At 40.0% G+C, this 12,015-nt stretch overlaps 1 protein-coding gene across 1 annotated transcript; it reads right to left on the bottom strand.

The window, feature by feature from the left end:
- Positions 1-1,458: 1,458 nt before the first annotated feature.
- Positions 1,459-3,901, bottom strand: LOC126705830 (probable indole-3-acetic acid-amido synthetase GH3.1). The gene is made up of 3 exons (XM_050405046.1): positions 3,436-3,901; positions 3,191-3,292; positions 1,459-3,075 (listed from the first exon to the last, which is right to left on the bottom strand). The coding sequence occupies exons 1-3, from the start codon at positions 3,753-3,755 to the stop codon at positions 1,698-1,700; spliced, it is 1,800 nt and encodes a 599-aa protein (XP_050261003.1). The 5' UTR covers positions 3,756-3,901; the 3' UTR covers positions 1,459-1,697.
- Between the last annotated feature and the right edge of the window lie 8,114 nt (positions 3,902-12,015).

Raw genomic sequence — 12,015 nt, forward strand, 5'->3', positions numbered from 1 at the left:
AATCTTTGATCAACTGCTACATAAATGGATACGTGTGGAACTTCTTTTGAGAAATTGACATTTATGTTATGTATCGTGCTAATGAGTAATGACGGTAAAAGTTAGGCTAAAATGCAAACTCATCTTCTATGTTTTATTATAATTCATTTCAATCCTCTAATTTTGCTTTTATTCATTTCAATTATCCATATTTCAAATTTATTCAATTAAGCACGTTTATCAACTTCAGTTAAATGTTGCAGTTAATTATCTAAATTTTTAATTTTTTTCTTTAAATTTCAAAAAAATTTAAAAATCCAATTAATGATTGAAAAATGTTTTTCAAATTTTATTATTTAAAAAAATAATAATTTAACAGAAATTAACAAAAATGCCTTGATTGATTAAACTTGAAACTTAAAAAACTAATCAAAATGAATTTTAGTGAAACTTAGAAGAATTGAAGGCCATTAGAGGATCTCAAATATCTTGGACAGCATTGAAGACCACTCAATTTGTTTGTGTTTTGCACATGGTACCATAACAGTGCATGTAGAGACAAATTGTGATATTCACAGAAAATTCCAAACCAATGAAATATGAATCATATTGTTGCTATTTCAAAATATCAACATCAAGAAATTGCATAGACCGTCGGTGAGCTGTTGATCACATGCTAGATACCAAATTATCTCAAAACTTTTAAAACACTGGCAAGAAAAAAAGAAAAGAAAAAGACGACAAAATCATTTCGCCTTGACTTTCATAAATGTTGTCATTATCTTAAGCTTTTGAGAACAAATCGCATTTCAATAAAATTTTGAGCCCATTATTGTCTACGCAAAACTGATTCAACACTTTTTCTTTTTTTTTGGGTCAATTACAGTTTATGATATTTATGTTTTAGTTTCATAATCAAAGGTAAATAGTAAAAAAGGTTATATGCACAGTTCACACAATTAATTTTGTGCAAGTAGGAAATATTTTAACTAAGTTTAAAAGAAAGATTAATCAAATTGAGCACAAATACAAATCCAATGCAATTCACTGTTGGTAGGACTCATACCATCCACCTTTAACTTAAACATTTGTGGTAAAAATAAATTGATTGATTTAATACAACCTTTGAGGAATACAATATTAGCTTCACGAGAAATTTTTTTCAAAAGTGAAATTACTTTTATTTATTTTCAGAAAATAGGTAAAAAATTAGCTTTTTTTTTTTTTTTTTTTTTTTTTTTTTTTTTTTACCTCAATGAGAAGGAAATGGGTATCATATTTCTTTGAATCTTTTATATAAAATCAAATTATTTCTTTTTGCCTTGAACCAATAACCAAATTTAAGAGTTATGATGAGTTAAGTCGGCACCTTAAATTTTTTTTTGGATGTTTGTGTTGTAATACCTAATCTGCAAAGGACATAAAGAAACTCCTTTCCATCAAAAATGCATGAAAGAAACAAGTCACTAGACAAAAAACTTTTCAAATGTAACATCCTTTCCATAAGTTAATTGAACCATAATACAAAAACTGACCCCCTGAAACATCCTAATCCCACAGTCACTTTTCCTTTTCAACTTTCCACAGAACCTACTCATTATGCAACAGACCCCCAAAAAAAAAGAAAAAACTAAATAATTAACTATAAGAAATAACACGAGAATCTAATATGAGCATCCCATTGACTTGTATTCGGATTAAGTCAGATTGGGTCGGTTTTAGCGTTTTCTTTCTGGGGTCCAATGTGGTAAGGCCGGACTAAAATGTGTTGAGACGACCCTAGAATCCAAAAGCTCCATTATGGGTGTAAAATTCACACACCTCGGCACCTTATACTGGTTGATAGAGGCCCCTCTTGAAATTGCATAATCCATTAACTCCTCAAACGTACCGTTTTTAACCACACGTATCTCAAGCGGTCCAATTGAGTTGTCAGCAACTCGGCCTTGTCTGTACACTGAGTTAAGCGATTCCTCCATCGCCAAACAGCACTGACTTAGTACTTCCTCACTTGGCGAGTTAGCCGAGTCCTTAACCAAAAGCTCCCAATATATCACGTAGTGACCAGGAATCGTCTTCGTATCAGCGTAGCTCGTGTACTCAACGACACTGGTGTTGAACTCTTTCAACAGCTGCAACGCATTCTCCACAGCTTTCTGTAACTCGGCCTCGTCAGTCTTGTCTGAGTCAATACTCAACAACACGTTCTTCCTCCTCACGAAGTGGAACTGTGGGGCCGAGTTGTGGAACCCGGTGACTCGGAGGATGTCACCAACTCGGTACCTGCAGAGTCCTGCGTAGGTACTGATCACGAGCTCATACTCTTTCCCAACTTCTACATCAACAAGGTCAACAAGTTTTGGAGGTGAGTCACGAGTTGTCCAACTGGCCGAGTTAGGATCGTGAGGCAGAAACTCGAAGTAGGCCATGTTTGGCATTATGGTATAAGACACTTCGGAAGGTTTACACATGGGGTTTAGGTTTAGACCAAAGTAACACTCCGAGGAGGCATACATAGTACAAGCGAGTGGCAATCCACCACTATAGTGATCCAACGTTGGAATATACTGTGCCATAGCTCCAGTAACAATCACATCCAAGTACTTTGTGTTAGGCCAAATCCTAGTTAAAATTCCCTCCCAATCTTCCTTTGAGCACTCCTTGGTAATAAAATTGGACATTTCTGGGTCGGGTTTCAGGATACGGGTCATGGTTTCTTTTAGAGCCGGGTCGGTAATTTTCGGGTTGAGGGTCCCGGTTTTGAGGTCTTGGACAAGTTGGGTCCAATTGAGTTGGAGAAAGCGGATGGCACGGAGGAGACCCGAGGCGAAGACTGCACCAAGACGGAGGACTTGGTTGCGTTGGATAAGGCCACATAGCATTTGGGTGTACATGCTTTGGAATGAATCCGGGCATAGGATTGCCTCATTGGGGCTTGTGTAGACATTGTACGGGTCATAGGGTCGGGTCTTGAAGTGCTCACTCTTGTAGTAGCTGGTGAGAACGGGTCGGGCCAACAGCCCACCCGGAGTCTTGGTTTCGGACTTCACAAACAAGAAGTACAAGCCTTTTCCTTTGTCCAAACCCGGCACATAACTGTCACATTCCCAAGAAAAAAAAAAGAACACCATTTTAGTTAAAATAAATATACTAATTATTAATTAAATAATACTCATAAATTAACTCTTATATTATTTAATTTTTTACTTACAGGTTCATCACTGGCATGAGAAGGCTGTACAGTAGCTGGCGACGATCCAACTCTTCCTGAATTGTTGGCATGAGTTTTCTTTCCCCAGCTGAAGTCCCAGAGCTGTAAAAATTTCCAAGCAAAAAACACATAAATTTGAGTCCAAGTTTTAATTTTTAATTTTTAATTTTTTTTTTTGCTTAGAGCTTAATCAAATACAATTATACAATGATGGGTTTTATTAATATATTATATATTATATTTACCTGGTGAGGAACTCAGAGATGGGGTGAGCAGAGAGAATAGGAGAGCGGTCTCCATTAGCAATACGTTGGATTTCAGGCTGAAGATCCTCGTAGGTAATCATGGGTAGCTTGGATTTGAAAGTGTCACGGTCTGTGGCACCGTTAAGGTTGAATCTTTTGAGGTACTCAGTGTTGGCATTTCTGGCCAAGATTTCAGCCAAGACTCTCTCTTGAACCAAATCGGCGTTTCTTGTGGTCTCTTCGATGAATTGGAGAGCCTTGGCGTCTTTGTCACTGGCTGCAGGGCCAAGAGGGGATGAAACAGCAGAACCAACAGCCATTTTTTGGTTTTGGTTTTGGTTTTGGTTTTGGTTTTAGGACTTTAGAAATTAAGATGAGAATATGAGAATTTTTGAAAGAAACTGTGTTTGAGATGATGGGTTTTTTGGTCTGTTTGGACTCTAAAGACTGGGTGTGGTGAGATTGGAGTAATGGGGGTTGCGCATATATATAGATGGGAGGACATGAAACTGTATTTTGAAGAGAGTGACATGTCACATGCCATGTAATGGGTGGGGTCCAATGTGGTGAGAAAGAAAAGGGGAGGCTTTTAGAGTGAGAGGGGTCGTGGAAAGTGAAAAACGAGTAATATAATTTTGGGCTGGGTGAGTGTAGGGAAGAATGGGGACAAGGTAGGGGCCCACAACACGTAGAGAGGGCCAAAAATAAGGCGGGCATGTGGGGTTAGGTGACCGCCATGTCAGCGGAGCAAAAGGGCAGTATTTATTATTTTGCTGTGTTTTTTTGGAAAATAATAACGCGTCACCAAACAATAAGGCTGCTTTCTGGTAAAACTGTTGGTCATGGATAGCGATAGGGGGAGGGTGTAGGAAACCGCAACTATTGTACGACCATTTTCACGTGAGACAGATGCCTTAAATCAATTGAACTGTTGATTCCTATTGTATAAACCCCTTTTATTTTTCTTGTTTCTCGTTTTTGTTTTTGCGTATAGACTTTATGGGAAGACCATTTAATAATATTCCATGCTTGGAAAGATCGATGATAGACATGTAGTAAAAAGTAGGTGCTGAAGAAGGGCCTTAAGCCAATCCTAAAAAAAAAAAAAAAAAAGAAAAAGAAAAAGAAAAAGAAAGTGCCTTAACCCAATTAAAGTGAGTGAAGTTTGGATAATAGTCATGATCAACCAAAAGAAAAAAAAGAAAAGAAAAGAAAAGAAGAAAGAATAATATGTGTACAAAAGTAAAAGTTGTGTTTTGTTAACATTTATTCAATATAAGTAATTTGGAGTCCTAACATACAGATTTTTTTTTTTTTAGAAGGGGGGGGGGGGGGTGGTTAATGGATTAAAGAAGAAAAACACTATAGAGTTATAGCACTACTATGACCATGCCTACAATAAAGGTTTAAAAACAATGATCTTAGGTAATGTTTAAGAACATTAGTTAAAGAGTACTTCCTCCATTGGTGATCTCTATACCAGTAGTTCAAGATAAAATTATTTAGTGTATCCGATGGATTTAGAACCTCCTTTCACATAAAGGTGGATTGTATCAATAGTTTCTCCACTTAGAGTCCATTCTTACGTGATACGAAGATGCAATATACTTATTCTATATTACTATCTTTTTAAACATTTATTATTATTATTTGAAGGATATGTGTTAATAGGTGCCTTTGGGCAATTATTAACAAATCATTTTAAGAAAGTTCTGACATCATTTTTAAATGAAATAGAAAAAACCATCAAAACATTTTTTTTTCCTATAAAAACTTGTCTAAAACGGTTCACTAACAAATGCTCTTAGGATATCCATTAACATTTCTCATTTTTGAAAGTCAATACTCTTATTTATTAATTTCATTTAATTAAGTTTAAATTAAATAGGGTATCTTTGGAGTTTTATACCTTTTTTTTTATTCATTTCATTTAATTAAGTTTAAATTAAATAGGGTATCTTTGGAGTTTTATACCTTTTGTTTATTAATTTCATTTAATTAAGTTTAAATTAAATAGGGCATCTTTGGAGTTTTATACCTTTTGCTTGGAATACAACGTATTAAATGATGTTTTATTAACTCTTAGATTCAAATCCTCTAGATTTCCTTACTTTACCAAATAAATTTCCTTAAATTCTACCTATTCTTTAATGATTTAATGGTCTAGATTCTGCCATGTCAGCATTCCACTAACAATATTCTTAATTATTTTGTTTGTAACATTATTTTATTATTTTAAGAATATTGTTAGTGAAATGCTGACATAGCAGAATCTAAACCATTAAATCATTAAAAAATTGTTAGAATTTAAGGAAATTTATTCGGTAGAGTACCCTAGGAAATCTAAAGGATCTGAATTCAACGTTTTAAAAAATGCACTCCTTTTTTTTTTTTTTTTTGCTAAATTGCATGCCTTAATTATATTCAAATAAATATATACACTTTTTTGGTATTAAATATTAAATTATGAGTTTAATTATTAATGCACTTTGTTTATAAATAGATACACTTTTCATTATTTCATTGGAGGGTGCACATAAATTCAAAAGTTGTTGTGTGCACTTTCTTAATATTTGTGTATAATTTGATTTTGTTTTATAAAATTAAAATTATTTTAAAAAGTATTAAAATTCACCTTAACTTATACCTTAATATTAGAAAATTATTAACTCAATTATTTATAAAAATATATTTGTTAAACAAACTAGTCTAAAAAGCCCTTATTGAGATAGGCTATCCAATACTTATTTTTACTTCAATTTTTTTCCACTCAAAAATCATTTTTTGAAAAAAAAAAAAGTGGAAAATTATTGGGTAAATAATCTCGATTTGAGCTTGTAACCATGGAATTATTATATAGAAAAATTAAAAGGAAAAAAAAAAAAAAAAACTCTAAGCTTGAATGCATATTCAAAATATTCGTTTATATATATATTAGAAACAAATATATGCAAAGGAGAGAATATAGTTCTAATATCTATTCTTAACCTTGATTATAAATATAGTCAAGTCTTTATGTTTTTTTCTTTATCTATTGTAAGGACACGATTCGTAACGAACCACAACAGTGTTGGGCTCGCTCGTAAAAATGCCCAAACAATATCATTTGTAGAGCATGGGTTTGAAAGGCTAGGCCTTGGTCACCAGGCGGTGGGTTTTTCGCGATATCCGTACATGATTAAGTCGTCTTCGCCCCTGGAGTCTTTCTCCTAGAGGCGGGCTGGGAGGCTCTGGTTTTTGGCCATTTTTCCCAGCCCCCTTTTTGCACACTAACTTTTACATTATATAGTCCTTCTTGGTTGATCCTGGCCCTCCACTTGTTGGTCAGGCAGGTGCTCACTTCTGTACTTGCCCCATCAGCTGTCCCCTCTTACTTTCTGTTAGTTGCGAGGATCGAAGTTACACCGTCCAAGCGTCTTTTCTCATTAACATGATCAGGACATTGGCTGATGCATTTAATGCGGAGGGGACATATTTTTCTTGAACCTATTTTGTACCGTACCTCCATGTGGGCCCTATTCCACTCACATCCCCTTCAGGGGACTATTTGGGGATGGCCTTCACTAAGACGTTACGCTTCTCATCAAAGTCTTGGAGTGCCGAGGATAGGGTCGTCCTCAGCTGTTCCCCTTAACCCCTCGGCCTTTTATCATTCGTCCTCGGCACACTACCTCCTCGGCACGGGCCCTAAGCCCGGATAGAGCGTGGGCCGGATCGTAAGCTCCCCGGCCCTACAATAGCCCCTCAAAATCTTGCTATTCGACTCCTCGGACGGATATGAGGGTTTTGATGACATCATATATCTGCCAACGCCTGTCCATCCTTGTCACCTGTCGGTTCCCGAGGCTTTTTATCTGCCCTAGATACGTTCCTAGAGCCCTTTGGAAGGCGAAACGTGGCCTCATTAAATACGGGCGGCTTTGTGTCTCCCACGTTCTACGGCACGATGAAGATCGAACGGTCGTGATCCCTTGGTCTTTATGGGCGGGAAAATTTGTGCAGTTACCCTAGAAAGTATAAGAGATTTTTTGGAACGGATCTGCCTCTTCAGTTTTGCACTTAAGAGTTCTAACGCGTACATTCTGGGTTCATCTGAATTTTCGTCCAAATTCGAGTCTATCTCCACCACAAAAAGCCTATCCAAAGCGTTTTTCCTCTTTTATGTAAGTTCCCTACCTCCATTAACTCGTGCTTTTTCTTTTCTGGGTTTGTTTTGCGTTGATTCCCTTTTTTCTCTCGTCACGGTGTTGGCTTCGTTTGGTAAATCATAGAGATGACTAAATTGAGACTAAGGAAATTAGTAGATTCTGAAGAGGCGATGAATAAGTTCATCGTCGATTATAGGATTCCTCCCAACGTAAGTTTGAGGCATTGTAAGATGGGGGAGTGGCATTATAAGAGGGAAACGGGTGCGGTAGTAATTCCCGTCCTCGCCTTTGTAGAGGGGGGCATGAGAATCCCTATGGAGCCGGTAACGAGGGGTTATCTCAGGCACTTCCAATTAGCCCCCACCCAGTGTGCCGGCAACGTTTTTAGGATTCTAGGTTGCGTGGATGCTTTAAACGAGAAGATGGGGTTAAGACTGACCCACCATAATGTGAACTGGTGCTATAATCTCCAAAAGTTGAAGGGGAAAACCTTTTACATGAAGTCAAGGGACGAAAGGGTTCGATTAATCCAATGCCTCCCTGACTCCAACAAGGGATTAAACAAGGATTTCCTTATCGTCTCTGGTGAATGGCACGATGACAATCCGTGACCCATAGCAGAAGGAGAACCAGGTGGGGTACTGGGAATGGAAGGACGATGAGCCTTAACGCCATTCTAATCTGACGTTGTTTAGTAACTAACCATGCATGCGTGTTTTTCTTTTTGTAGATCCAAACGCCTACCAACGGCATTTTCACTTAGTCAACCGGGCGGACTTGGAGACCGTCTTACAAGCGGCAGTTTTCGTAAATGACGGAGATGGTCAAGTCCGAGTAGCCCACAAAATACTAGGGTATCCTCCTGTTCAGAAGTCATTTGCGGACGCAAGGCACGTGATTAGAGCCAGCCGTCCTTGGCTTCCAAAAATTACCGTGGTTGAGACAGGATTTTTGATCTCCCAGGAACCGTCTGTCCCCGAGAACATCCCACAGGTGGGCCCCTCCTCGTCTCATCAAGTAGCAGAGGACGAAGGCGAGCTAGATCGGCCCGAGGAAGGTTTTGGAGTATTTGACCTAGCCCTCCAATCCGAGGATCCTTCTGGTGATGTAGGTGACCCAGCCTTATCCGAGGCGGAATTGTCGTCAGTAGGCACCTTTTCTCAAGCCGAGATGGGACTCAAGAGAAAGCCCCTGACCCCCCTCCTCCAACTCCTCGAGGGCCAACCTGGAAAGGATACGCAGGGAACGCCACAACCCAATGCTCCTTCCCCGCCACCTCGGCCTCAGATTGTCCAGACCAGGTCATCTTCCACCCAGTCACAGCCACAATCCCCCCGCCCCGAACCTCCTGCTTCCTCCCAACCAGCTCGGCCTCCTTGACCTGAAGGCACTGATTCAAAGAGAAAGAGGAGCCCCAAGGGCAAAGAAGTCATGGACGGGAGAAAATCCCAATCTTCTAAAGAGAAGGAGGAGGCTCCGCGCACTAAACAACTGAAGATTGGACACCAGAGCAAGGGTAAAGAAACTGAATTCCAATCCTCTCAAGGCAAAGGAAAGGGGATTGAGGCCCAGTCCTTGCCGAGTGCCTAGCTTCCTGCCCCAATGCTTCACGGGGGTCCGCTATTGGAAACTGCATCCATGAGGGACCCTGGAGATGGCGAGGGTGGCTATGTGGCAGATGCACTAGGGAGAACCATGCTACTCCCTACTGACATGGATGGTCTGAGAAAAATGAGAATGCAGGAGGTCTTCCTCAGTACTAAGAAGTACTTGGGCATGGTAAGGTTTCTTGAAACCTAAAACTTTGTTAATTCTCACTCCTGGTTCGTTATTAACTATGTGTTTATTTCCTTTGTCAGGCTCTCCAGGCCACCTATAGGATGGAGGAAGAGGTAAACAATAAGAGTAAGGCGGCCGAGAATGAACGCACCAAGCGCATAACGACCTCGAAGACTCTTCAAGCCTCTGAGGATGAACTCACCAAGGTCAAGGCTGACCTAACAGCTACTATTCGCGAAAGGGATAGCGTCTCGGCGGGCCTAGCTAACGCTCAAAAACAGGCCGAGAACCAAACAAAACGTCTACTGGAAGTCGAGGATCAGTTACAAATAGCCAAAGATCTGATCGAGGGTTTAAATAAGAAGCTCGCCGCGACCGAGCATGACAAAGGGGTGGCGGAATATGCCCGTGATGAAGCCCTAAGGGCCAAGCAAAAGGCCGAGTTTGCTAGAAATGAGGCAGAGGTTGCCAAGGAAACGGCCGAGGACGACAGTTATAATGCAGTGGTGGTTGAAACCCAAGCCATCCTTAAAGCCCAGATTCCTGGAGTATGCAGGTTTTATTGCTCCCAGGTTTGGGAAGAGGCATTGAAGCAAGCTGGGGTGGTCGCTTCATCTGATCTGTGGAAGGCGGAGAACATATTCTACCCTACGGCCATCCGCGAAGCCACTTCCTCCAGCTCCGCAGCTATGGGTGACCAACCTGAGGAAGGGGTCACCCAGTCGGAGGACTTACAGATCAGCGGCTCTCCTAGCAAGATGCTCAAAGAGGGAGAACTTCAGGATGTGATAGAAATATCTCAGCATACGGATCCTGAAGCATCAAAAGAGGTTACTAAGCCCGTGGTTGGCACTCAGGTGACTAGTGCTGAGGAGCCAGCCATACTTGCCCAGCCTCCACAGGCAACTTCCCTTGCTGTGGTCTCCAAGAGTTCCGATACTGACCCTGTTCAGCCTTCCCCAGAAGGGGCTATCCTCCAGGGCGCCAAAGCTGATTCCATTCCGCCTTCCCAGGACGTGGCCGACGCAAAACTAAAGAAATAGAAACCCTGGCTAGATTTCGTATTTGTTTTCAGTTTAACAATTAACTTGTTTCTTTTTCATTTTAAAAACTTTGTAATCTACTGGTAGTTTGAACCTGTTGGATATGTATATATGCAATCTTTTTCTTCCTCTTTCCCTTTAGTTACTTGTCAGTTGCCCTTGTCGATACTTACTATTGTTTATGAATTCTGAACTAATTTATCTTCACATGTTTGAATATTTGCACGTGCGATACATTTTAACACCATGTTTCAAAACCCTAGCTTACTTGTACCCGCAGAGCCTCGGACTCATTTCTAACCTTTATTCAACGAAGATATAGGCACCATTTTAGATGTCATGCGTAGTAGCAAAGTCCGGCCTAGAGCCCAGGTTTCTTTAAAGTAATTGGTTTCCGCATAGGCTCGAGTCCGAGGACCATGCAATGCCTTGGTTCTGTCCAAAACTCAGTTTTCTCATCTAAGTAATTGGTTTCCCCATAGGTTTGAGTCCGAGGATCATACAATACCTTGGTTCTGTCCAAAACTCAGTTTTCTCATCTAAGTAGTTGGTTTCCCCATAGGTTTGAGTCCGAGGACCATAAAATACCTTGGCTCTGTCCAAAACTCAGTTTTCTCATCTAAGTAGTTGGTTTCCCCGTAGGTTTGAGTCCGAGGACCATACAATACCTTGGTTCTGTCCAAAACTCAGTTTTCTCATTTAAGTAGTTGGTTTCCCCATAGGTTTGAGTCCGAGGACCATACAATACCTTGGTTCTGTCAAAAACTCAGTTTTCTCATCTAAGTAGTTGGTTTCCCCATAGGTTTAAGTCCGAGGACCATACAATACCTTGGTTCTGTCCAAAACTCAGTTTTCTCATCTAAGTAGTTGGTTTCCCCATAGGTTTGAGTTCGAGGACTATACAATACCTTAGTTCTGTCCAAAACTCAGTTTTCTCATCTAAGTAGTTGGTTTCCCCATAGGCTTGAGTCCGAGGACCATGCAATGCCTTGGTTCTGTCCAAAACTCAGTTTTCACATTTAAGTAGTTGGTTTCCCCATAGGCTTGAGTCCGAGGACCATACAATACCTTGGTTCTGTCCAAAACTCAGTTTTCTCATCTAAGTAGTTGGTTTCCCCATAGGTTTGAGTCCGAGGACCATACAATACCTTGGTTCTGTCCAAAACTCAATTTTCTCATCTAAGTAGTTGGTTTCCCCATAGGTTTGAGTCCGAGGACCATACAATACCTTAGTTCTGTCCAAAACTCAGTTTTCTCATCTAAGTAGTTGGTTTCCCCATAGGTTTGAGTCCGAGGACCATACAATACCTTGGTTCTGTCCAAAACTCAGTTTTCTCATCTAAGTAGTTGGTTTCCCCATAGGTTTGAGTCCGAGGACCATACAATACCTTAGTTCTGTCCAAACTCAGTTTTCTCATCTAAGTAGTTGGTTTCCCCATAGGCTTGAGTCCGAGGACCATGCAATGCCTTGGTTCTGTCCAAAACTCAGTTTTCTCATCTAAGTGGTTGGTTTCCCCATAGGTTTGAGTCCGAGGACCATACAATACCTTGGTTCTGTCCAAAACTCAGTTTTCTCATCTAAGTAGTTGGTTTCCCCATAGGTTTGAGTC

This window comes from Quercus robur, chromosome 11 (assembly GCF_932294415.1).
Source record: "Quercus robur chromosome 11, dhQueRobu3.1, whole genome shotgun sequence".
Taxonomy (NCBI): Eukaryota; Viridiplantae; Streptophyta; class Magnoliopsida; order Fagales; family Fagaceae; genus Quercus; species Quercus robur.

Bases quoted from the DNA above. Each gene is read 5' to 3' on its own strand.
- LOC126705830 (XM_050405046.1), bottom strand. From the start codon at position 3,755: ATGGCTGTTGGTTCTGCTGTTTCATCCCCTCTTGGCCCTGCAGCCAGT. The intron at 3,293-3,435 runs GTAAATATAATA...AAATTTTTACAG, and splicing joins ATCTCTGAGTTCCTCACCAG to CTCTGGGACTTCAGCTGGGG. The intron at 3,076-3,190 runs GTAAGTAAAAAA...GGAATGTGACAG, and splicing joins CTCATGCCAGTGATGAACCT to TTATGTGCCGGGTTTGGACA.